General features: G+C 39.7%; 1 protein-coding gene across 6 annotated transcripts in view; it reads left to right on the top strand.

Annotated features, from left to right (window-relative positions):
• Window positions 1–5166: 5166 nt before the first annotated feature.
• Window positions 5167–26408, top strand: part of DMXL2 (Dmx like 2) — a 175591-nt gene continuing 154349 nt past the window's right edge. For all 6 annotated transcript variants that reach the window (XM_054451712.2, XM_054451710.2, XM_054451711.2 and 3 more), the window contains exon 1: window positions 5167–5711. In XM_054451712.2, coding sequence (XP_054307687.1) covers window positions 5625–5711 — 87 coding nt within the window. In that variant the 5' untranslated portion in view covers window positions 5167–5624. The remainder of the gene's footprint in view (window positions 5712–26408) is intronic.

The following is a 26408-nucleotide window of genomic DNA, read 5'->3' as shown; positions in this document are numbered from 1 at the left end:
AGCCACCACGCCCGACCAACTGGTGGTAATGATAATAGTGAGGGAGTTTCTGGAAAGGGAAATTAGCCAATGGCCAGAGGCTTGAAAGGAATTACTGTATATTAGTGTGGTTGTACCCTACATTTAGAGGTGAGGAATGCTGAAAGATGAAGTTGAAAAGATAAGCAAGAGTGAATACTTTTTGTGTCTGGTCTACTCTGTATAATTATTCATATGATAAAATGTTTAAAAATTAATTACCACTTAAGCTTTTGCTTAAATGAGTTCATAAAAGTGCTAATCAGTGATCATTAAGGAAATAAATTGTATACATAGAGCATATTACTTTTAACAGTACAATCATAAATAGGTACCTGCAAAAATATGAACCAATCTTCTCTATACTCCTTCTAAATGGTCAGTGTTCTCAGAGCCTAGCAACAAAATAATCTAACTAGATGAAAACTTACCGTATTCACCTGCTTATAAGATGCATAAAGATTCACCTTTACACTAGAGAAAGGTATTTAAAAACTGCCCCATGTCCAATGCACTTACATTAGAGATAAAAAGCCAAATGCAGAATGAATGAGAAATAGCTAAGAGTCTGAGTTACAGTCACAAGAAGACAATAATTTAATGCTACCTCTAGCAGAGAAAGAGAGCAGATACATAGTTTTTTTTTTAATCCTATAAGTGGCATTCTTACCTAAAGCAAAAGCAAATATAACAAATCAGAGGCCACAGAGATGGTCAAAGCTAGAGTTTGAGGCTGTGATACAGATTTTTTTGCAAAGATGGCCAATAACTTCTTCTATACCCATTTTCAATATGACTTTTCTGTTCTTCCCATTGAAAGGTGGATTTGTTTTCCTAGTTCTTGAATCTGTGCTGGCTCTGTGACTTGTTTTGACCAAGGAATATGATAGAAGTGACTCTGATCTTCAAGGCTAAGCATGAGACTGCCATGTACAAAAGTTTGTCTAGTCTATGGAGGACAAGACGCCACGTAAAGGGGAACTGAGGCACCCCAGACAACAACTAGTATCAACTGCTAGACATGAGGCCATCTTGGACCTTCTACCACAGTTCACTGCAGTTGTATGAGTGAAACCAGCAGAAGAACTTCCCAACCAATTCCCAGAACATACGAAATAATAATAATTGTTGTTTTAAGCCACTATGTTTCAGTGGTTTGTTAAAGTGATAACTGATATAGGTTCACACCTATATTTTAGATTAAAATGCATCATTGCTATAGTTTATGACTGAAAAGCAATACAGGTATTGCTACAACATCAATTTCAGGCTTTAACACAATAGACTGCAAAATGAACTGGTAACAGAAAGTCGGGGCTTCCATTGCTATACAACTGAAGAAACCAGAAGCTTAAAGTGTTAGACATCCCTAGGAAAACTGTAAGGTCCCTACAACTGGAAGAAATATTTTTAAAAAATAGGTATTAGATCCTCAAACAAATGGAATCACTTAAGAAATTTAATATTTAAATTATATAGATAGCTCAACAAGAACTAATAACAGATATATCAAAGATCAACATTATGATACTGTAGATTTATGAGTAGAAATTCCAGTTACCTCTGTAGGTAAGAGTAATAATGACACAAGTCATGCCCCTTGACTTTTTTTTTTTTTTTTTTTTGAGACAGAGTTTCACTTTTTGTTGCCCAGGCTGGAGTGCAATGGCACGATCTCAGCTCACAGCAACCTCCGCCTCCCGGGTTCAAGTGATTCTCTTGCCTCAGCCTCCTGAGTAGCTGGGATTACAGGCATGCGCCACCACGCCCGGCTAATTTTGTATTTTTAGTGAAGATGGGGTTTCTCCATGTTGGTCAGGCTGGTCTCGAACTCCCGACCTCAGGTGATCCACCTGCCTCGGCCTCCCAAAGTTCTGGGATTACAGGCGTGAGCCACTGCACCCAGCTGCCCCTTGACTCTTGAAGATAAAGTCCTTGAGTTCCGTAGTGTAGTGGACAACTTCCAAAATGGCTGCTCACGAGTCTCCCTTCCTGGCACTCACTTTCTTGGGAAATAGTCTCCCACACTAAGTTATAGCTGGCCTGTGCACCCAATAAAATATGGTGGAAATGATGGTGTGTGACTTCTAAGGCTAGGTTACAAAAGACATTGCAGTTTCTACCTTGGTCTCTCTCTTGGATCACTTGCTGTTGGAGAAGCCAGCTGCCGTGTCTTGAGGACACTCGCACAGCACTGTGGAGAGGAACACATAGGAACTGAGGCCTCCATCTATCTATTAGGCTCAACTTGCTAGCCATGAGAGCCTGCCATCTTGGAAGCAGGGCTTTTAACTTCAGTCAAGACTTCAGATGACTGTATCCCTGGCTATTTCTTTTTTAGATAGCTTTATTGAAAGCATAATTTAATTACCATAAAATTTACTAATTTCAAGTATACAATTCAATGATTTCTAGTAATTTTACAGAACTGCCCAACCATGACCACAATCTAATTTTAGAATATTTATATCATGCCAAAAAGAAACCTCATGTCCATTAGCAGTCACTCTCAGTTCCACCTTCAGCCCCAGGCAACCACTAACCTATTTTCTGTGACTGTAGTTTGTCTTTTCAGAAAATTTCATACAAATGATTTCATACAAACGAATTATGTGGTCTTTTGTGTCCAGCTTCTTTTATTTAGCATGTAGCTGACATTTTGATTGCCATCTCATGAAAGACTGAACCAGAACTTTCCTGCTAAGCTACTACTAAATTACTGATTCACAGAAACTGTGAGATAATGAATCTCTACTGTTATTTTTGGCTGATACATTTTGGGGCAATTTATTGCACAGTAATTGATAACTAGTACACATAGGTATGTGATACTGCTGGGAAATTAAGTCCCACATTTAATGGCACACATTCAATGGGCCATTAAACCCAACCCCAAAGGTACTATTAAGAGTTGTGTTGAGATCTCAAATCCAAGCAAAAAGAAAAAAAAAAGAGTTGTGGATATGTTAAATTATATCTTACAATTCGATTAGCATATTTTGTTAATGATACAAAACTGCTACTTTTTCTAATTTTTAAAAGAGAGCTGTTTCCAAAATTAGAAGAAAGAATTTCCAATTTGTTTTTAGGTCCATGAAAAAATTTGGATGAACAAGGAAGAGATGAAATTTTGGACAGTCAAAAGTGTGGTCTAGCTGCCCTGGTGGGCTACCAAGGAAACTTGCTATATTAGTCTGGAGTGAGTTTTCACTGATCAGATTGGACAATAAAAAGCTCAGCTGTAATTCCAGGAGACTTAATTAGTCATTTGCAACCTTGAGATGCAGCTATCAAGAAGCCATTTAAAGGATTCATGAGGGAAGAGAACAGGTGGATACAGGCTTCAGATTTTGAGTTTGATACCGCGAGGAAGAAAGAGGCTCACAACTTCACAACTGTGTGAATGGGCCAAAACTTCATGGAATGCTGTAAAACAAGAGCCAAATGTGAAATGGTTTAAATAATGTGAATTAGTAACACTCTTGGAAACCTGAGTACAATTTGCTGTTTGATGATAGTTTTGACTTGGTTTCTAATGTGGTGAAGGTCAAAGATTAAGAGACTCATCTAGAATCCAGTAGTAACAAAAAGGAACCCTTGGATACGGCGTGGAGGAAGGGAGGAAGAGGGAGAGAGGAGGGAGAGAGAGGGAGGGAGAGTGGGGGGGAGGGGGGGAGGGACAGAGGAGGGAGAGGGAGGGAGAGAGGGGGAGGGAGACGGGGGAGGGAGGGGAGGGAGGGTGGACAGAGGGGGAGGCAGAGGGAGGAGGGAGGGGGAGGGACGGGGAGGGAGGGGAGGGAGGGGGAGGGAAGGGGGAGGGAGGGGGAGGGGGAGGGAAGGGGGAGGGAGGGGGAGGGAAGGGGGAGGGAGGGGGGAGAGAGACAGAGAGAGAATGCCGCAGGTCATTAGGAATTATTTTTCATTCCTCCTCCAACTTTCTACTGAAAAGATTACCAACTACTGACAGATCTTTGCCTCCAATCTTCCCCACCCTTCCCTTTATGCTTCAAAATGCTACAAAGTCATCTTACCAAAGCAACTCTGATTATATAAATTTTTGCTCAGAAACATCTGATATACCCCCACTGCATGCATAGTGAAATCTGGGCTTCTTGGAGCATTCAAGACTCTCCCTAATATGTTTTGGTAGGCCAAGAGATAGACCACTTGGATACCTTGATCTCTTGCTAAGTATTATTTACTTTCCCTACCCTACAAATCATCTGCCTCAAACATTAATCTTTGTACCTTCAACACTCCCTCTATTTTCTGTACTGTATTTGCAGCATTTCTTGTCTATCTCAGCCTGTCAAAATTAAACTCAGCGTTTATGTCAGGTTATGTCTCCATAATGCCTTATCCACGCCCTTAGTCAACATTCTTCTTCCTCTTCTGTAGTGCATAGACTTTTATATCTCAATCACACCACCTTTGGTGTTCTGCCTGGTTTTACAGATAGTTGTGTCTTGGTGTCCCCTACTTCCTTACCCTGTGATTTAAGCATAGTATGGGTTAAAAAAATTGCCATGAATTGGCCTGTGGCAGGGATCTGATGATCCTTGTTATCAACCACTAAAAGTTTAGCAGATAGTATGGAAAATCAGGCGATTCTGCTAATTCATGAAATTACTCATGAAAAAAAGTCTAACGGAGTCACCCGTCTCTAAGGCGGCTTTTTGCTGTCTAGAATAACCATGACAAAAGGTGGGAGCAAAATAATTAGCTTTCAGGGGAGTACGGCTTCTCTAAATAGTTGCAAGGTGCCTACATTGTTTATGTAAAATAAAATATCTTATGTACTGCACTTTCGAAAAGACTGAAGAGACCTAAGATATCTCCAGGTGGAAATTCCCGGTGACGGGTGTCCTTCTACTGAGGTCAACTGCACTGACCATTGCACACTGTACTCTGGAATAGGTTCAGCACAGCAAAACGGGCTCGTGGCGCGTCCCCGGCGTCCGACTGCTGCGTGGCCCCGACCGACCTACACCCCAGCCGCCCCCGCCCCCGCCCCCATCTCCGCCTCAGTCCGCAGCGGCTACAGCCCGGGAGGCTCCAAGGGAACTCCCGCACGTCTGCGCGCGCAATCCCGGGACGGCGGGTCGGCGCGGCGCGCGCAATTGCCCTGGAAACCACGGCCCGCGCACGCGCAAACGCGGGTGATTGGGGGAAGAAAGACTGAGCTGAGAGCTTTGCCGCGGGAGGAGGGCTCTACCTCCCGTCGACCGTCGCTCCCCCGCGGTGGGCGCGCGCGCTGGCACGCTCCCTTGCTGCACGCTCCCGGCTTGCGCGTTCCCCCCGGTGTCCTCCCCCGCCTCACACGCACCCTTGCCCTCCCGCATTTGTGCGCCGGTGCAGCAGGCAGTGGGAACATCCGGGCATTTCCGCAGCTGAGCGGCGACCCGGGCGGCGGCGGCGGTCGAGGAGCTCCCATGGCAGGGACGAGGCGGAGGGAAGGCGAAAGGGGGGCGAGGAGTTAAGCCAGAGCCTCCGCGGGGCGGGTTTCCGAGGGAGGCACAGAGGGAAACGGCTTTCGCAGCCGGAGGAGGGTCGGGCGCGGAGCTTGTCGCCCCTCTCGCGCATTCTGTCCAGCCCGGGCTCCGGAGATGCATCTGCATCAGGTCCTCACCGGGGCTGTCAACCCTGGAGACAACTGCTACTCCGTGGGCAGCGTCGGGGATGTCCCCTTCACGGTGAGCGGCGGCCGGGAGCCCTAGGGGAAGATACCAGGGGCCAGACGCGGGGCAGGGACCTCCTGTCCAGGGCGCACGCCTCTTCAGGAGGCTGTGAGATGTTGGTGGGCCCCACCCATGGCCCCTTTGCAGCCTTGGGGTTTAGTTCCCCCTGGGACCCGTGGGACCGTGGGTCCTGCGTCTGGTGTAGGAAATCACCCGTTAGGGGAAAGGGTTAGGAATCCACCGCACTCTCCACCCCCAGCAAACGGGCCTGAGGTGACTGGACTAGAAGGCTCCTTCTAGGGCGGCCCTTCGGTCTGCGGTGGAGGAAAGTGGTGGTGCCGCTGAAACCCCAGAGCGTCCGTTTCGCACCTACTCTCGGCGTGGAGGCGAAGAGACTTGGTGTTGGTCTCTGAGCGTGGAGGCGATGCTGCGCCTTGGCTCCCCCTGCCCGCTGTGCTAGGGCAGCGAGGAGCTGCTGGAGCCTGTGACTTTAAGCCTGACTCTGTGTATCTCCTGATAATGCAGGATCTTAATTCCAACAAGAAGATAGAAAAATTCATCCTCCGCGCCCGAAAGATTTAGAATGGAAGGGTTAGAGTCACAGTGGCTTGGAGAGCTGTCTCATTTATCAGGAGGTCGTAGTTTGGTAATCCTCCTGATAATATTTTAATCTGTAAGGTAGCCTTTTTTTTAATATAGTAAGGCAGTGTGAAAAATTTACGACAATGCTTGTTTGAGAAAAGTGTGTGTATACATGACGTTTTAGAATCTCCTTAAAAGCTGGATGAAATAGACATGTTTCTCAAGGAGATTGGACTCATCAGTCCTTTTTGAGAGTGGAAATGTTCAAACCAAGCCTTGGAGCTTCGTTTACTCACAGATAGACTCCCATAGATTAATATGAGTTCTTTTTTAAAGAATGAAATTTATACATGGTCTTCCTTAAAAGGAACTGTAGGCAGCCAGACCTTTCTTAAATACATTTTGTAAACTGTTCTTCTTGATAAAATTGGAAATAGCGTAACGGTATGCTTTTTAGACAAGGAAAACCCTTTGATGTCTGCTTTCCAACAGTGTTTTTAAAACTGCAGAAAATAAAGCTTCAGCAAAACTGCAGAATCATTATGTAGCAGTGCATTCTGGAACATAATTTATTTTTTGACGTTTTGTGATACAATAACCCCAGAAGATTGCTTTTTAGCCATTTAAATTTTTTAGTATAATCCACTTGGCCTAGCTCCAGTTTAGAAGACCCCTTTTGTCATCTGTGTTTTATGTACATGTGACTTAAAATATTCATATAGAACTGAGCTTTGTCTTCAAGTGTGTGGAGAATCTTTTGGGGATAGAGAGAAGAAATTTCCCTGTTCCCCAGTAGTGCAGATAGGAAGTTCCTCAGGGTTAGAAGAGTGGGCCTCTTTCATCAAGAAACAAAGCTGGAATCTTTGGTTATAGATATTTTCCTGCTAGAATGGTGGTGGTAGTTTTCTGCTTCCATCTAAAGTGGAGTGCTGTCTCACTGCAGGTCTGGTATGTAGAGCTAAATAAACGGGTTCAGATGCAGCCTGCAAAAGCCTGTGGAAGAACTGTTAGTGCTGTGCAGGTGTGGTTATGCTGTAGGCCACTTGTGACCAGATGCTTAGAGTCATTTTCAAATCCTCTTGCACCTCCCTAATTCAGCGTTTCGCAAAGTCTGGTTGACTCTGCACTGTCTACCAGATTTACTCTTTTCCATATCCTTAACCACCACCTTATTTTACAATCTTATTGGTATTAATATAAAAGCTTTCAAAACTGTCATGTCTGATAACTTCATCCTCCACACCGCTGCTAGGATAATTTTCTTCAAGTGTCATTTTACTATATCACTCTTGGCTTAAGAATATGTAATTGTTTCTAATAGCTGTGTTAGGAAATGTAAACTTGTCAAGTATTCTCCATCTTTGACTTCATATTTAATTATATGTACTCCTCACTTTGGCCCCTCTGTTACATACTGATCTTACTCTAACCTGCATTTTTATGTTGCAACAAGACAGTCCTTTTGGTCTTCCAAATTCGACTCAAAATTTACCTGGTTTAGGATGCCTGTCTGTGACACTGTTATTTTGGTCTTTTGACAAATGTAAATACAAACCCATTTTGCACACCATCATTTTACTACCTTAGTTTTGAGCGCACTGATCCAGTTATAATTTTGCCATGAACTAGAAATGGCCTCTTGGGCTTTGTGAAAAACAGATTGGAAAAAAAAAAACAAACAACCAAAAAAAAAAAAAAGCTGCTTTCAAGCAGTCTATATATAATCAACTAACAAATACCTGAATTCCTATGTTTGTAAATATAGGAATAATAAATAGTAATAATAGTAAAATAAAAGTAAAATAATAGTAAAAATAAAAAGCAAGCTCCTCTTCATGAAGCCTGTCACTTGATTTTAGAGCAATCAGATGAAGAAGCTTTAGTTCTGGATCAGATGATTAAAAGGGGAACCAGCCGGGACTTGGAATGAAGGTCTTGTGACTTCTCATCGTGTGGGCTTTTCTTGGTAGTATTTCCTTCTTAATATCAGAGTGCCTGCTCTGGAGAGGGTGTGTGGGTGTGTAGGTGGGTTAGTGGATGGATGGAAGGCCTCCCAGACATAGTGTAGAAGGAACTACTGTCTTGCAACTAACTCATGATTCTTAGCTGATGTTGTGTTTCATGGTAACCTGAGAACCTTTTCAAAATACAATACATACTTTATTTCAGAGTCTAAAATTGATACATCTTTGAAGAACAGAATTGTTCTAAAAGGATTTTGAGTTTATGACAGTGTAATAATTGAAAGAAATGTGTGTTATATATTTTGCTGTGCATGGTGGGTGGCGTGATTGGTTGGCTGTGAATGACTACTTGATGTCGTGATGTCCCAATTTGTGCAATATTGACATGGTAGTGCAGTCTGTAGTGGACAATCTCAGTGGTTTTAGTGGTATCACATAAGCTATGATGCTTTTCACTTGTGTTTAGGCAGTATACAGCTGTTTTCTTAAACATTCAATTGTGATTTTGTAAATGTGGCTGTAGATACCACATTTTAAAACATCACCTTTTGAACAATTTTGTTCTTTTCAGTGTAAGATCTAGGTTTTGGAAATGTTATCCTGCAATAAGTCAAATCTCTGGTAGTTCAAAGAGATGATCTTCTCCCGTGTATGAGCTTTATTATACTTTATTTTGCCTTTAAGACATTTCTAACTACCCTTCAGTGAATGTTTTGAGGGTTTATGCAACAGATATTGTAAATTTCTCATTATTTATGTTATTACTTCTCTGAAAGATAGTCCTTGGCTGTTTTTTAAACTTTACTGCACATATTAAAATATTAATTGAAATAATGATCATACATGATGATTTTTTAAATTAAAAATTCATTTGGTCTTAAGACTTGCAGACTATTTTGGGATGTATAGGGGCAGTTACTATTATTCCAGTCTGACATGATTTCAACACATTGATCAAAGTTTACAAAAATTAGTAAGTCATTTGCAGTCTTAGGGAATTTATAATATACTGGCAGAGATTAAAATGATTTATATAATTATAAGGCAGATGGAAGAGATTGTAGTTGGGAAAACAAGAAGAGGTTTTATGGAAGATTAAGGTTTGGAAAGATAAGAACAACAGAAGCAAAGGAATGGCATAATACGAAGGATAAATTATCGAGTGACTGTTTTCTTTGCAGAAGTTACTTTTTAACCACCAGACTTCTTTATTAAATAACAGACACTCTTAGAATGTTGAAAAAATATAATTTGCAAACATTACCTGTAGCTTTTCAGGAAAACATACCTGGTATTCTGACATTCGATTTTTTTTTATTATAATACCAACAAAAGGTTGGAAATAAATGGAAAACCATTCATTTAAAAATTAGAAGATAATGTTGTATAACCTCTTTTATGGCATTTAGATATTCTTAACTCTATTGTAGAATAAAATTTCAGTCCTAGAGTTATGGCAACACCAAACCTTGAAAATGATCAACCAGTTTATACATTTAGCAAATGTTGAACACATAGGTGTGCTAAGCTTTGTGGGTATTAAAAAAAAAGAATTACAAGACATAGTCTTGATTTCAGGGAGTTTATTGAAGTGTAGGAACCTGGTAATCTAATAGGAGAGTAAAAGACGTGTACCTAACCACAGTAGGCCAGCTGTGCAATATTACCAGCATTTAAGTGGGAATTCAGGAAGACTAAGAGATAACTTTTGGCCAGGGGAATCAAGGGGTTGGTTAGAAACATGCTTCTGTACTGGCTGGTTATTAATATGTTAACCTTTGCTGAGAGGAAAGGGAAAGACAGAAGTCAAGAATTTAGAATGGACTTGTTTTCTAAGAGAAATTGGCCTTTTTGTTCTTGGAGTGTAGCTTCTTGTTTGTTTAAATGGATACAATTAAAACCTTGTGGGCTTGGGCTTAGTGTCAACCAGTATGTGAATATAGGGTTTATAAGTTCTTATGTCCCTGTGTAGATTGTTAATTAGCCTTCTTGCTTGTAGCAAGAAGACTCCTAGCAACTACTCAGAAACTCTGGTAAGGTTCTGACTAATGTCTTCCCCAAAAATGGGAGGTCAGAGACCAACTACTTGTGTGGTGTTGGCTAAATCACTTAAACATGTTTTGGTCTTTGATCTGTAAAAGAAGTTCTTAAAGATATTCTTTAAGTATTTAGACCACAAATGAAAATTATATGGACTTCTCTAGAGATTTTCGGGGGCCAAAAGAGAAAATGGACTAGAAACATAAAGTGGTTGTGTTGAAGTTGTAGGTCTGGAGTCTTTATCGTATATTGCTTCTCACTTGTATTTACAAGACTTGATCAGACTTCACTTGTATTTACAAGACTTGATCAGACCTCACAGTCAGGGAGTCTGACTTCCTTTCTGGCTCAGTAGATAGGCCATTCAGAGCGTTTATGAAGTAGTGGGTCTAGGAATGAGTCTTTGGGCTTGCAGCTGAGGAGGAGCCTCTTGATTAGGTTTTGGTCCTTGGCACCTGGCAGATAATATTTGCCTGCGACTGCCATAGTACAGTATTGGGTGGGAGATGGGACCAGTGTGATGGTGTTTAGGTTCTCCTTTCACAGCTTTCCTTTTCCCGTGCAATGCCTTTATTTTAGTTTCTGTTCTTAGGATTTGGGGTATTTAAAATATTACTTTAGAAATTATAATCAGATTATCTTAACTTGGATCTTGGTAAATTTTTAGAACAAATCAGAGTCTCAGTATTTAATTATCTGAAAGAGCACAGGATGTTGGGTAACAACCATAACGGCACAGTGGAAAAACAAGTCATGCCTGACCAATTTAATTTCCTTCTGTGAAAGCAAGGCAGTACTTAAAATGGGATATAATATAGAATATCTAAAATTCAGATTTAGTCAGACTTCTCTAGCTTTTCAGTTTTTTTTTTTTTTTTTTTTTAGATGGAGTCTCACTCTGTCACCCAGGCTGGAGTGCAGTGGTGCAACCTCTGCTCACCACAACCTCCGTCTCCTAGGTTCAAGCGATTCTCCTACCTCAGCTTCCTGAGTAGCTGGAATTACAGGTGCGTGCCACCATGCCAGGCTAATTTTTGTATTTTTAGTAGAGACAGGATTTCACGATGTTGGCCAGGCTGGCTTGAACTCTTGACCTCAAGTGATCCTCCTGCCTCAGCCTCCCAAGGTGTTGGGATTATAGGCATGAGCCACTGCACCTGGCCATTTGTCAGTAATTTTTTAAAACAAATTTGGAAGCCAAATATTTTAGTAGAAGTTTTAGGGTTTTCAATCTTTTCGAGTTTGTAGAATCCTTTTGCCTTATGTTAGTGCTCTGAAACCCTGATCCATGATGTAACTTGGTATTAAGGGACCAAGTACAACTTAACAAAGGTGACATGACTATATTCACTCTCTCTTAAAGATAGCTCATGTAATCCTGGAATTTGATGTAAATATGAAACCAGTTGTCTGCACTTCTTATTTTTGTGTGTGTGGGTTTTTGTTTTTCTTAAATTTCTTTTTTTTTTTTTTGCCTGCAAGTTTTATTCTCACATCTTCTCATTTCATGATTCCTGAGGCTTCCTTTAATGCTATCTACCCCTAGTCCTGAACACCTAAAAAATGTAATGGTTATCATTTATCTCTTTCAGATACAGAAAATAGAGTTAGGCACCTCTAAATATTATACATGGTAATTTCGTGGGAGTGATTTTAGGGGAATAAATAATACCCTCTTAGATGGATTATCATTGGAGAGATGTTCCTTTAGGTCCATTTTCTTCTAAAAACTGAGCCTTGGGAATAATAACATTTAATTTAATTCATACTAAATAATTGTTGTTTTCTTCCTCTGATTTTAGGAGAAACCCATTGGTTCATACTAAATCAGTAGTGTTTTCTTCTTGTGATTTTAGGAGAAACTCACAAAATGGACACAAAAAACTCATAAACATTCTGGCTTAGACTCATTTCACAGATATATGTAGCTCATCTGTTAGCTGTAGTTCAAAAACAAAATTCCATACATTTTCTTAGGAGTAATGATTTTGGTTTTGTGCTAGCAACTTCTTCATATCATCTCTGGCCTTGACTGCATCCACACTTAAGAGGGTCTAATCAGCAGGAGGTAATCATATTATCATCATGTACCTTTCCCATAATAACTCCCATCGTTCCTTTTATGTGGATGAATAACCAGTGTTTTCAGCAAAGGCCACTTCCTCCATTTAGGTTCTAAATTGGGTGTGATTTTGTCCCCCAGGAGACATTTGGCAGTGTCTGGAGACATTTTTGATTGCTGTAACTGGAGGTGGGGAATTGGTACTGCCATCTAGTGAGGAGAGGCCAGAGATTTTGATAAAACGTCCTACAGTGCACGGGATAGCCCTCCACAATGAAGAGTTACCAAGCCCAAAATGTCAGTAGTACTGAAGTTGTGAGAAACCCTGATTTGTACCTTATGGTTTGCATCTCTCTTTCTTACTCAAGTGCATGATTCTAGCAGTTTCTCCCTTCTCTCTTATAAAAATGCTTTTTCTGCTCTATTGAAACACTGTCTTCATTTAGCCTTCTTAGTTTTCTCCTACCATGCTTAATTGCTGCTTCTCAGCCTGATTCCAGATTTGTATACTCAGCTGTTTCTTTGACATCTCCTCCTTGAAGGTCTAATAGCTATCACAAAGACCTCATAACATTTTCCTCTTCCAGTCTCCCCTAAATCAATAAATGGCAACTCCACTTTTCTTTACTTCCCTTGTAATCTACCTTTTCTCTCCCATTTATGTCTAATGTTAGCAAATTCTAATGGTTATACCTTCAAAATGCATCCAGAATCTGATTACTTCTTATCTCTACTGCACCACCTTGGTGCAAGACAGCATCATTTTTTTCCCTTGGATAATGGCAGTTGAATCTTAAATGGTCTTCCTGCCTTTTCTGACTCTAGCCTATCCTCCTTCAGTTTATTTTCAACATAGTAGCTAGAATGCTCCTGTTAAAATACAAATAAAATCTTGTTAGTCCTTATTCCAAACTTTCACGTGGCTTTTTTTTCCACTCAATAAAAACCTGAGTGCCTGCAATGCCCTCTATTGCTATTTCTTTAGCACCTAAAACAGAAGGTGGTACAAAAAAGTACTCAATAAATTAGTAAATGGAAAGGATACTTAGTGTAATACACACATTCTTATAGTAAAAACAGTGATCTTTTTATAAGGCTATTTTTTATAATACTTCTTGATATAGGTCAGTGGCATTAAGTCATATTTAGAAAAATCAATTTTATACGATGAAGGCAGAGAGCTTTGATATAATATAGGTGTAAAGTTGTGCTGCCCTGGTTTACTCCAAGGATATATATTAATGTATCAAGAGGAATTGACAGGCGGTTCTCAAATTTTCCTCAGTGATGCTTTTGAAAGACTTAAGTATATAATGAATTAGAGGTTAGCCTGACAAATACCTGGAGTGTAGAGATTCTGTATTTTAGGAGTTTAATATGTTGTATTAATTTGCTGGGGCTGCCATAACAAAATAATACAGACTGGGTAGCTTAAACAACAGATTTTTTTCCCTCACAGTTCTGGAGTTTGGAAGTCCCATATCTATGTGTCAGCAGATTTGGTTTATCTGGAGGACTCTCTCCTTGTCTTGTACATTGCCCCCTTCTTGTTATGTCCTCATATGGCCTTTCCTCTGTGTACATGCACTTGTGGTGTCTTCTTCTCTTCTTAGGGACGCTAGTCTTATAGGGCCCCACCCGTAAGACCTCATTTAACCTTATATTACCTCTTGAAAGGCCTTACCTCCAAATACAGTAACATTGGTAGTTAGAGTTTCAATCTATGAATTTTGGGGGCACACAATATAGTCCACAACATGTGTTAACAATCAGCTGAGCTGGTCTTGGAATTGAAAATTGAGGAGCCTAACAAAGACATGATTGAGGTGGCCGCCCTACTTGGTGGTAATCTCAGCTCAACCAAAGGAGTACTTTTGGATAGAAGCAAGATTCTGTTAAAGAAATTTTAAGAATATGCTAATATGTGGACAAATGGAAAATTCAAACATGGGTGTGGTAATTTTATGCTGGACAAATTTTATATAGACATAATTACAAGCACAGTTTGGCCATTAAAAGCAAAAAGCAAATAAAAACCCCAAAGAATTCAGATTTTTTTGGTTTAAAAAATTAATATAATATCTGCATTGTAAAAAAGTTATAATTCCAACAGTGTTGAAATATAGAAAGTAAAACTGAAAGTTTCCAGTTCCCAGAAGAATTCGTATAACTTACTGGTTATCCTTTATTCAAAAAATATTTTGGTGCCTAGGCATTGTGCATACAGGATAAACTAGCTATTGAAGTGTGCTGTTGTACAAGAGGACTTGGTGTATGTTGTTATGTTGCAGGAAGTCAGGGACCCTAAACGGAGGGACAGGCTGAAGCCATGGCAGAAGAACATAAATATGAAGATTTCATGGACATTTATTAGTTCCCCAAATTAATACTTTCATCATTTCTTACACCTGTCTTTACTGCAATCTCTGAACATAAATTGTGAAGATTTCATGCACACTTATCACTTCCCCAATCAATACTCTTGTGATTTCCTATGCCTGTCTTTACTTTAATCTCTTAATCCCATCATCTTCTTAAGCTGAGGATGAATGTCGCCTCAGGACCCTGTGATGATTGCGTTAACTGCACAAATTGTTTAAACAGTATGAAATCTGGGCACCTTGAAAAAAGAACAGGATAACAGCAATGTTCAGGGAACAAGGGAGATATCCTTAAAGTCTGGCTGCCTGTGGGCTGGGTGGAACAGAGCCATATTTCTTTTCTTTCAAAAGCAAATAGGAGAAATATCGCTGAATTCTTTTTCTCAGCAAGGAACATCCCTGAGAAAGAGAAGGCATCCCTAAGGGGAGGCCTCTAAAATGGCTGCTTTGGGGATGGCTGTCTTATATGGTCATAGATAGGGGATGAAATAAGCCCTGGTCTCCCTTAGTTCTCCCAGGCTTATTAGGACGAGGAAATTCCTAGCTAATAAATTTTGGTCAGACCAGTTGTCTGCTCTCAAACCCTGTCTCCTGATAAGATGTTATCAATGACAATGCATGCCCGAAACTTCATTAGCAATTTTAATTTCACCCCGGTCCTGTGATCTCGCCCTGCCTCCATTTGCCTTGTGATATTTTATTACCTTGTGAAGCACGTGATCTCTGTGACCCACACCCTACTCGTACACTCCCTCCCCTTTTCAAAATCACTAATAACTTGCTGGTTTTGTGGCTTGGGGGGCATCACGGAACCTGCCGACATGGGATGTCTCCCCCGGACACCCAGCTTTAAAATTTCTCTCTTTTGTACTCTTTCTCTTTATTTCCCAGACCAGCCGACACTTAGGGAAAATAGAAAAGAACCTACGTGAAATATCGGGGGTGAATTTCCCCCGATATTGTTATTAGCTATAAATTAGTTAAATTGGGGATCATGTACTAATGTGACGATTTGATTATGGAATAATTGAACTATAGCCATTCTTCCTGGCAGTATTAAATAGTGCTATCTCTATGTGGTTGGTATATAGAAAACAAGGCAATTTTTAAAAGTAGTAGGATTAATATTTATCTTGTATATTAAATTGGTACGTGAAATCAAGTCTGCTTTACGAATTAAATCTAGTCTAGTATCTTCATTTTGTGTCTGGGATTGGTTCCTGCCAGTGGGTTCATGGTCTTGCTGACTTCAAGAATGGAGCCGCAGACCTTCGCAGTGAGTGTTACAGCTCTTAAAGATGGCGTGGACCCAAAGAATGAGCGGTAGCAAGGTTTATTGTGAAAAGCAAAAGGACAAAGCTTCCACAGCGAGGAAGGGGACCCGAGCGGGTTGCCGCTACTGGCTGTGGTGGCCAGCTTTTATTCCCTTACTTGTCCCCTCCCATGTTCCGTTTCTGTCCTATCAGAATGCCCTTTTTTCAGTCCTCCCTGCAATTGGCTCCTTTTAGGATTCTGCTGATTGGTGTGTTTTACAGAGCGCTGATTGGTGCATTTTACAATCCTCTTGTAAGACAGAAAAGTTCTCCAAGTCCCCATTCGACCCAGGAAGTCCAGCTAGCTTCACCTCTCAATTTCATAGATGAGGATACTAATACTCCTGAGAAATTAAATGATTTAATGAAGGCCACCTAGTTAGTACTGTGGTAGAATTAAGACTGGAACACAAAGCTCCCAGTTCTCCCCCCCACCCCACAAGATGTAAAAAGTAACATATGCCCTTGTAGATAATTTGAAAAATGCTGAAGAAAGAGAAAATCATTTATAATGGCACAATCCAGAGATAACCCCACTTAACATTTTGGTAAATTGGACTGAGGCCTCATGGAGGAAGCTCGTATTATTACTGATTTGAGAATGTTTACCTGTAATTTTCTTTCTTGAATGATTTTTGGGTAGTTATTTTGCTAATAATTTATTCTATTTTGTGTAGATTTTCAAATTTATGAGTATAAAGTTGTTCACAGCAGCCTCTTAATATCTTCTTAGGACTGCAGCATCTCTGTTGCTTCTTTTCTCATTACTGCCATTGGTTATTTGTGCCTCTCCCTTTTTCTTCAGCAGAGGTTTATCAACTTTATTAATCTTTTTTAAAGAACCCACTTTAGCTTTACCACTTCTCTCTGTTATATACTTATTTTCTATTTTATTAATGTTTTTCTTAATTTATTATTTCCTTTCTTCTATATTATATTAATTGTGCTGTTTTTCCCCTACCTTGTTGAGCTAAATGCTTAGCTCATTTTTGTCTTTCTCCCTAATAGATGAATTTAGAATGTACGTTTTCCTCCAAGATCTGCATTCTGTGCATTCTACAAAGCTGTTTTTAAAACCATGAACTCATAAGTAATTTGGAAGTAAATTTCTGAATATATGAGACTTCTAAAGTTACAAATATGCGTAATAATTTCTAGCATAGCTCTATTGTGTGCAAGTGGCATGCAGTATGTACTTCTAATCTTTTTAAGTTTATTGAAATTTCAATTGGTCAGTTTTTATAAGTTTTTTTTTTTTTTGAGATGGAGTCTCGCTCTGTCACCCAGGCTGGAGTGCAGTGGCGTGATCTCGGCTCACTGCAAGCTCTGCCTCCTGGGTTCATGCCATTCTCCTGCCTCAGCCTCCCAAGTAGCTGGGACTATAGGCACCCGCCACCATGTCCAGCTAATTTTTTGTATTTTTAGTGGAGACGGGGTTTCACTGTTTTAGCCAGGATGGTCTCGATCTCCTGACCTCATGATCCGCCCGCCTCGGCCTCCGAAAGTTCTGGGATTACAGGCGTGAGCCACCACGCCTGGCCTTTATAAGTGTTTCATATGTGCTTAAAGAAAATGTGTTCTCTTCAATTGTTGGACAGAATTTTATATATTTTAGGTCAAGCTTGTTAATCATGTTGTTTAAATCTCCTAAAACTTTACCGCTTTTCTGTCTGCTTATTCATTTTGCTGAGAGATGTGTTAAAATCTACTGTAAATATGCATTTATTCCTGTCTTGTAGTTTTGTTAATTTTGTTTTATTTATTTGTGCTTACAAGCTTAAAATTATTATATCTTCTAGGTGAATTGATCTGTTGATCATTAGGAAGTAACCCTTTTTGATTTCTAACAATGCTTTCTGCAGTGTACTTTCTCTGGCATTAATATAGTTTTATTAGCTTTCTTTGGTTGGCATTTGTACAATCTTATCTTTTTACTTTCAACTTTTCTACATAGTTACATTTCAGATCTTTCTTCCAAATACAGTGATGCATTGGTTAACGATGGACATTCATTCAATATATTGCTAGGCAATTTCATCGTCGTGCAAACATCATAAAGTGTACTTACACAAACCTAGATAGTTTTTTTTTTTTTTTAAGACTGACTTTCACTCTTGTCGCCCAGGCTGGAGTGCAATGGCGCAATCTCTGCTCACTGCAAACTCCGTTCTCCCGGGTTCAAGTGATTTTCCTGCCTCAACCTCCCAAGTAGCTGGAATTATAGGCATGTGCCACCACGCCTGGCTAATTTTTGTATTTTTAGTAGAGGTGGGGTTTCACCATGTTGGCCAGGCTGGTCTCGAACTCCTGACCTCAGGTGATCCATCCTCCTTGGCCTCCCAAAGTGCAGGGATTACAGGCGTGAGACACCACACCCGGCCACAAACCTGGATAGCATAGCCTAGAACATACCTAGGCTATATGGTATAGCCTGTTGCTCCCAGGCTACAAAGCTGTGTAGCCTGTTGCTGTACTGAATAATGTAGCCAGTTATACTGCATTGGTATTTGTGTATCTAAACATATCTAAATGTAGAAAAGGTACAGTGAAAATATGGCATTATAATCTTATGGGACCACCATCATAGTTTATGTGTAGTCCATTGTAGACCGGGTCCATTGTAGACTGGAATGTTACGTGGCACATGACTGTAAAACATAGTTGGATTTTTAAAAACACAGCCTGACAATTTCTGTGTTCACTAGAACTTTCAGTTCATTTATACTTAATGTAATTACTGGCATGTTTGTGTTTAAATTCACAATCTTACTATGTGCTTTTTATTTGTTCCTTTTGTTCTTTGCTCCCCTTTTTCTCCTTTCTTGTGTCTTTTGAAATGAATTTTCTTTTTCATTCAGTTTTTTCCCTCTAGTCCTAAAACTCCATATTCTGTTTCTATTATTTTGCTAGTTACTCTAGAAATTACAGGATGCATTCTTAACTTATTTCACTTATTGAAGCCTTATGAGGGTTTACATTCTTTCTAGACAATTCAAGAACCTTTTGTATTGCTTTTTAACTCCCTTCCTGCTTATAATATATCCTTCTATGGTAAGTCTATTTTTATAACCCTGGAAGACATTATTATTTTACACAGTCAATGCTTATTTAGATTTACCCATATGTTACTTTGCTCTTCGTTTCTTCCTTCCTCTCTTACATTCCATTTGAGATCATTTTCCTTCTTCCTGGAGAATTTCCATTAGAATTTCCTTGGTGTGAATCTGTTAGTGTTGTAATGTTGTCTTTTGTTTGTCTAAAAAAGCCTTTTTTTTTCATTCTTTTTTAAACTTGTAGCTTCAGGGGTACATGTGCAGGTTTATTATACAGGTAAGTTGTGTGTTGCTTGGTTTGGTGTACAGATTATTTTGTCATCCAGGTAGTAAGAATAGTTTCCGATAGGTAGTTTTTTGATCCTCTCCCTCTTCCTTCCCTCCACTCTTAAGTACGCCATGGTGTCTATTGTTCCCTTCTTTGTGTCCATGTGTACTCAGTGTTTAGCTTCCACTTATAAATGAGAATATGTGGTATTTGGATTTCTGTTTCTGCCTTAGTTTACTTAGCATAATGGCCTCCAACTACATCCATGTTCTTGCAAAGGACATGATCTCATTTTTTTGGCTGCATAGTATTCCATGGCATATGTGTACCACATTTTCTTTATCCAGTCTATTATTGATGGGCATCTAGGTTGATTCTCTGTCTTTGCAATTGTGAATAGTGCTGCAGTGGACATACGCATGCATGTGTGTGTCTTCATGGTACAACGATTTATATTCCTTTGGGCATATACCCAATAATGGGATGGCTGGGTTGAATGGTAGTTCTGTTTTTATTTTGTTTCATTCTTTTTTTTTGAGACTGAGTCTTGCTCTGTTGCCCAGGCTGGAATGTAGTGGCGTGATCTTGGCTCACTGCAACCTCCGCCTCCCGGGTTCACATGGTTCTCCTGCCTCAGCCTCCCAAGTAGCTGGGATTACAGGTGCGCACCACCACGTCTGGCTAATTTTTGTATTTTTAGGAGAGAAGGGTTTCACCATGTTGGCCAGGCTGGTCTTGAACTCCTGACCTCAAGCAATCTGCCCACCTCAGCCTCCAAAAGTGCTGGGATTACAGGTGTGAGCCCATCCTATTTTGTTCCATTCTTGAAAGGCCGTTTTGCTGTCTTTTAGCAGGTAGACAGGTAGGTAGAGCATGTCAGTGTTTTCTTTCAGCACCTTGAGGATTATAGTCTTCTGGCCTCTACTGTTTCTGTTGAGACGTAAACTGCTAATTTACTGTTGGTTCTTTGAAAGTTATATATTTTTTTCTCTTAGTTGCCTTTGAGATTTTTTTCCTTTGTGTTTCTGAGGTTTTGCTATGTTTGGTCTATGTATACATTTAAAAAATCTGCTTGGGAGTTTTCAAATTTGTAAATTAATATCTTTCATCATTTATTGAAAAATTTCAGCTGTTATTTCTTCAAATATTGCCTCTGCCCTGATTGACCTTATAAAACAAATAAATATGTTTTAGACTTTCTGACTTTATTTCTGTGACTAGTACCTTTTGCCATGTTTTCTATCTTTTTTTTTCTTTTTTCTTTTTTTGAGATGGAGTCTCGCTCTGTCGCCCAGGCTGGAGTGCAATGGTGCGATCTCGGCTCACTGCAAGCTCTGCCTCCCGGGTTCGAGCCATTCTTCTGCCTCAGCCTCCCGAGTAGCTGGGACTACAGGCGCCTGCCACTGCGCCTGGCAAATTTTTTGTATTTTTAGTAGAGACGGGGTTTCACTGTGTTAGCCAGGATGGTCTCGATCTCCTGACCTTGTAATCCGCCCACCTCGGCCTCCCAAAGTGCTGGGATTACAGACGTGAGCCACCGCGCCCGGCCTTTTTTTTTTTTTTTTTTGAGGCAGAGTCTAGCTCTGTCGCCCAGGCTCTGGAGTGCAGTGGAGCCATCTCAGCTTACTGCAAGTTCCACCTCCCAGGTTCAAGCGATTCTCCTGCCTCAGCCTCCCGAGTAGCTGGGATTACAGGCATCCATTACCATGCCCATCTAATTTTTATATTTTTAGTAGGGACAGGGTTTCGCCATGTTGGCCAGGCTGGTCTCGAACTCTGACCTCAGGTGATCTGCCCGCCTCGGCCTCCCAAAGTGCTGGGATTACAGTCCTGAGCCACCTTGCCCGGCCCCATGTTTTCTATCTTTTTATCCTTTTGTGCAACATTCTAGGTGTTTTTTTCTAATCAATTTGCAAATCCTGTATTCAGCCATGTCTAATTTGCTGTTAAAGCCATCCTTAAGTTCTTAGTTTTGATTGTTACACTGGTTCTTTCATGAGGGCTTCTTTCCTTGTGTGATAGATATTGTTGACTATGTGTATTTGAAAAAAGACTTTTAGGAATAACCTAAGGCCCAAGATGGTGGTATCTTACCCAAAAGGGAATTTTAATTTAATTAGGTGACATGTCTTAGGGATTTTACTGGTTAGGGAAGACATTAATTCAAGCCCAAGGCTTGAAATTTTCTAAACCATCTAAATGATGCAAAGACAGATGCGAATCTCTACAAGTGGCCGGGCGCCATGGCTCATGCCTGTAATCCCAGCACTTTGGGAGGCTGTGGTGAGTGGATTACCTGAGGTCAGGGGTTCGAGACCAGCCTGGCCAACTGGTGAAACCCTGTGTCTACTAAAAATACAAAATTAGCTGAGCATAACATCGTCCCAGCTACTCGGGAGGCTGAGGCAGAAGAATTGCTTGAACCCGGAAGGCAGAGGTTGCAGTGAGCTGAGATTGCGCCACTGCACTCCAGCCTGGGCGACAAGAACAAAACTCCCATCTCACATCCACACCCACACCCACACACACAAAATCTCTGTAAGTGTGTTGGTTTAATTCTAGGTCTCTAATGTTATGTGGATTAATCTTCAAGATTTCAGTTTAAAGTGTTGGGTAGTTTATTGGAGTCTCATCTTTTGTCAGATGGAGTACTTTCATTTTTGTTCCTCTAGATCCAAGAGACCATCAAAATGCAGCTCAGTTTTACCCTCACTCTTTTAGATTAGCAAATGCTGTTAGGACAAATTGGCATTCAGTGCTGAGCACAGCCTTATGTTCTCCTTTTCTCTTAGATTTTGGCCCACTAATTCCTTACAGTATTTTTTATTTTTTATTTTTTTAGCTCTTTGAGTGTTTTTACATCTATGTTCATTAAGAATATTAATCCGTATGGGCCAGGCCAGGTAGCTCACACCTATAATCCCAGCAGTTTGGAAGGCCAAAGCAGGCAGATCACTTGAAGTCAGGAGTTCGAGACCAGCCTGGCCAACATGGTGAAACCCTGTCTCTACTAAAAATACAAAAATTAGCCGGGCATGGCGGCACATGCCTGTAGTCCCAGCCATTCTGGAGGTTGAGGCACTAGAATCGCTTGAACCCAAGAGGTGGAGGTTGCAGTGAACTGAGATGATGCCACTGCACTCTAGCCTAAGTGACAGAGTGAGACTCTGTTTAAAAAAAATATATATATTTATATGTTTTTTCCCCCGTTGTGCTGTTTTTGTCTGGTTTTGGTATCATGCTAAGATGTTTTTTGTATATTTCATGAAGCTTTTTGTGTTTTAAATTTAGATCCTGTGATTCATTTTGAGTTAATTTTTGTGTAAAATATCAGATTAGATTTTTTTTTTTTTTTTTGGTATATGAATGTCCAGTTGTTCCAACACCATTTGTTGAAAAGCTGCCCTTTCTCCATTGAATTGCCTTTGTACCTTTGTAAAAAATCAATTGGCTATATTTTTGTGGGTCTGTTTCTGGAATCTGTATTCTGTTGCACTGATGTATGTCTCTATCCTTTTGCCACAATACCACTGTCTTGATTACTGACTTTATGATAAGTCAGTAATTGAGTAGTGTGATTCTTTGAACTTTCTTCTCTTTTTTTAGAATTGTTTTAGTTATTCTAGTTCCTTTACCTTTCCATTTAAATTTTATGATCAGTTTGTAGCTACAAAAAAAATCCTACTGGGAATGAACTTGATTTCCTTTCTTTTAAATTTGTAGATCAATTTGTGGAGAAGTGACATCTTTGAGTCTTCCAATTATGAACATATGTCTGTTTATTTAGATCTTCTTTGATTTTTCATCAGTGTTTATGCACATAGATCTGATATATGTTTTGTTAGAAGTATTTAATTTTTCAGACCTATGTTAAAATGGTATCTTTTTAAACATTTTATTTTCCAATTGTTTCCAGTTGTTCATGGCTGCACAGAAATTCTGTTGATTTTGTATCCTGTGACCTTATTAGCAGTAGGCTTTTTTTTTTTTTTTTGTAAATCTCTTGGGATTTTCAGTGTAGATATCCACACTAGCTGCAAATTAGACAGTTTGAATTCTTCCTTTCCAATCTATGTGTTTTTTTTTTTGCCTTATTGCAGTACTAGGTTTTTTTTTTTTTATAGATGCCCTTTATAAGGCTGAGAAGATTCTTTTTTATTCCTTGTTTGCTGAAAGTTATTATCATAAAGGAATCTTGAATATTGTCAAGTGCTTTTTCTGTATGCATTAATATGGTTATATATTTTTTCTTTAAATTATTAATGTGTGAATTGCCGTGATTGAGTTTTGAAAATTGAATCAGTCTTGTAGTACCAGTATAAGCCCCACTTTGTTATGGTATATTATTGTTTTTATTTGTGGCTGGATTTGATTTGCTAATATTTTATTGAGTGTTTTTACATCTGTGTTCATTAAGAATATTTATTATAATGTTTTTTCTCTTGTACTGTTTTTGTCTGGTTTTGGTATCATTGTAATACTAGCTTCATGAGTTTAGAAGTATTTTGTCCTTTTCTTTTTTTTTTTGAGACAGAGTCTCGCTCTGTCACCCAGGCTGGAGTGCAGTGGCACAATCTCAGCTCACTGCAAGCTCCGCCTCCCGGGTTTGTGCCAATCTCCTGCCTCAGCCTCCCAAGTAGCTGGGACTACCGGCGCCCGCCACCATGCCTGGCTAATTTTTTTTGTTTTTTAGTAGAGACGGGGTTTCACCATGTTAGCCAGGATGGTCTCGATCTCCTGACCTTGTGATCTGCCTGCCTGGGCCTCCCAAAGTGCTGGGATTACAGGCGTGAGCCACTGTGCCTGGCCGTATTTTGTCCTTTTCTACTTTCTGTCAGGATTATGTAGAATAGGTGTTATTTCTTCTTTAAATGTTAGTAGAATTTACCAGTGAAACAATCTGGGCCTGGAGTTTTCTTTTTCAGAAAGGTTTTAACTATACGTTTAATTTATTTAATAGTTAAAGGACTATCCTAGTAATATATTTCAGCTTGGGTGTGTTTTTACTGTTTTTGGTTTTAGAGGAATTAGTCTTTTTCATCTGTTTCATTTTTATAGATTTCCATATAGAGTTGTTTGTGGCATTTCGTTATACTTTTAATGTGTGCAGGGTTAGTACTGATACCCCTCTTTTATTCTTGATATTGGTAATTTGTGTCTTTTCTCTTTGCCTATCTTGCTGAAGTTTTTATGTTATATTGCTCTTTTGATTTCATTCATATTCACTCTTGGTTTTCTGTTATGTCATTGATATCTGCTTTTTTATTGTTTCCTGCCTTCTATGTGATTTGGAATTGTTTTACTCTTTTTTTTCTAATTGATTAAGATGGAAACCTACGTTATTGATTTGGGAGTGCCCACACTTCTTTAAACATTTTTCTACTAGCCATTTTAACACCTTTGTCAGTTGATTTCAACATCTGTGTCTTGTTGTCTCTTCTCTTGCAAGTTGAGATTTTCTTAGTTCTTTATATGAGTAATTTTGGATTATGCCTGGACATTTAAAAATATTAACGTTACGTGACTCTGGGCCTTGTGTAAATCCTGTGGAGAATGTTGATATTTTTGTTTTAGCAGGAATTAGACCTGGCTGGGTTGAGATGGAAAGGTTTGACCAACCCTCTATATGTTGTAGTTTCCATGTAAGTTCCATTTTCAAAGCCTTTGCAGTGCTAGCTGAATATACTCTATCCTGTGATGTGCCACTGAGTGGCCAGTATGGGACCTGGGCAGTGGTCTCAAGGTCTTTGCTCTGCTGTTTAAGCTAAGATTATGCTTGCACAGCCTGGGGATGAGCCCGGGAGTTTACAAGCAAGTTTGTTCAGTTGCCTTTCCAGACTCCTCTTTCTGTGACTTTCCTGGTACTTTCTGGTTTTCTGACTGGAAAACCAGTCACTTCCTGTGACTGTACCTGTCTGTATTCAGTGCCAAAGTAGCTGTAGAGAAAGAAAAAGAGCAACATGGATCCACTCTACTGTCTTGGGGTCATGGCTTCTCAGAGTAGAACTGTGGAATTATTTGGGGGCTGTGATATCAGAAAATAGAGAAAAGGAAAAAAAAAGATAAAGGGAGAATTTTTCCTCCCTTTCTTTGAACATTAAGAGTCTCCTTTCCCATTCCTTGAGCCAAAAGTAAATGGCTTCTCCTGGAGCTCTCTGTTTTTGCTGCTTGGTTTAGGCCTGACAGTCCAGGCCTAACTTAGTTCAGTAAAATGGGAAACTCTCTGCTAGAATAGTGAACTTCAAACTCCATTCTTCTTAACTCATTTATCTGCTACAATTTACCTTATTAAGAGTCCTCAAATAGCTGTTCGGTGCATTCTGTTTATGTTTTATGGCTGCATCAAGTGGGAGAGACATCGTTGTGGTGACTTTATTTTACTTGGAACTGGAGCTATGATGTCATTTTTCATACCATCAGAAAGGACCTAGCAACAAATCTAATGATATATGTGTAAGACTCCTATAAGCAAAATTAATAAACTTTATTGAGAGACTTAAAGGAGATAAATACTATGTTCATGGACTGGAAGATTCACTACTGTAAAAGTATCAACCATTTCCAAGCTTATTTATGTATCTTTGATGCATTCCCAATCAAAATTTTAAGAGAATTTTGTGGAATTTGATAGAATGATGCTAAAATTTTATGGAGCTAGATAGTGCCAAGAATAGATAAGGCAATATTGAAGAGCAATAAAGAAGACTTCTATCAGCTCAAGACTTATAAAAGTTGTAGTCATTAAGATAGTGAGATGGCAGTCGAAGGACAAATACACCAAAATCAGCACCAGAAAGAGACCCACACATTTGTTGATGTTTGATTTATATCACAATTGGCATGGTAGAGTAACAGGATGGTTGATCTTTTCAATCAGTGGTGCTGGGACATCTTGTTATCTACATAGGAAAGAAAGAAGACTTGGTCCCTATCTCACCCCATACATAAAAATTAACTCCAAGTAGATTAGAGATGTGCAAGACAGAACAATATGTATTTTAGAAGGCAGAATTCAGAGGAATACACGTAGAGGAAAATGTATTGCTAAC

This window comes from Pongo pygmaeus, chromosome 16 (genome assembly GCF_028885625.2).
Source record: "Pongo pygmaeus isolate AG05252 chromosome 16, NHGRI_mPonPyg2-v2.0_pri, whole genome shotgun sequence".
Lineage (NCBI taxonomy): Eukaryota > Metazoa > Chordata > Mammalia > Primates > Hominidae > Pongo > Pongo pygmaeus.
This window is presented reverse-complemented; position numbering and strand designations above follow the sequence as displayed.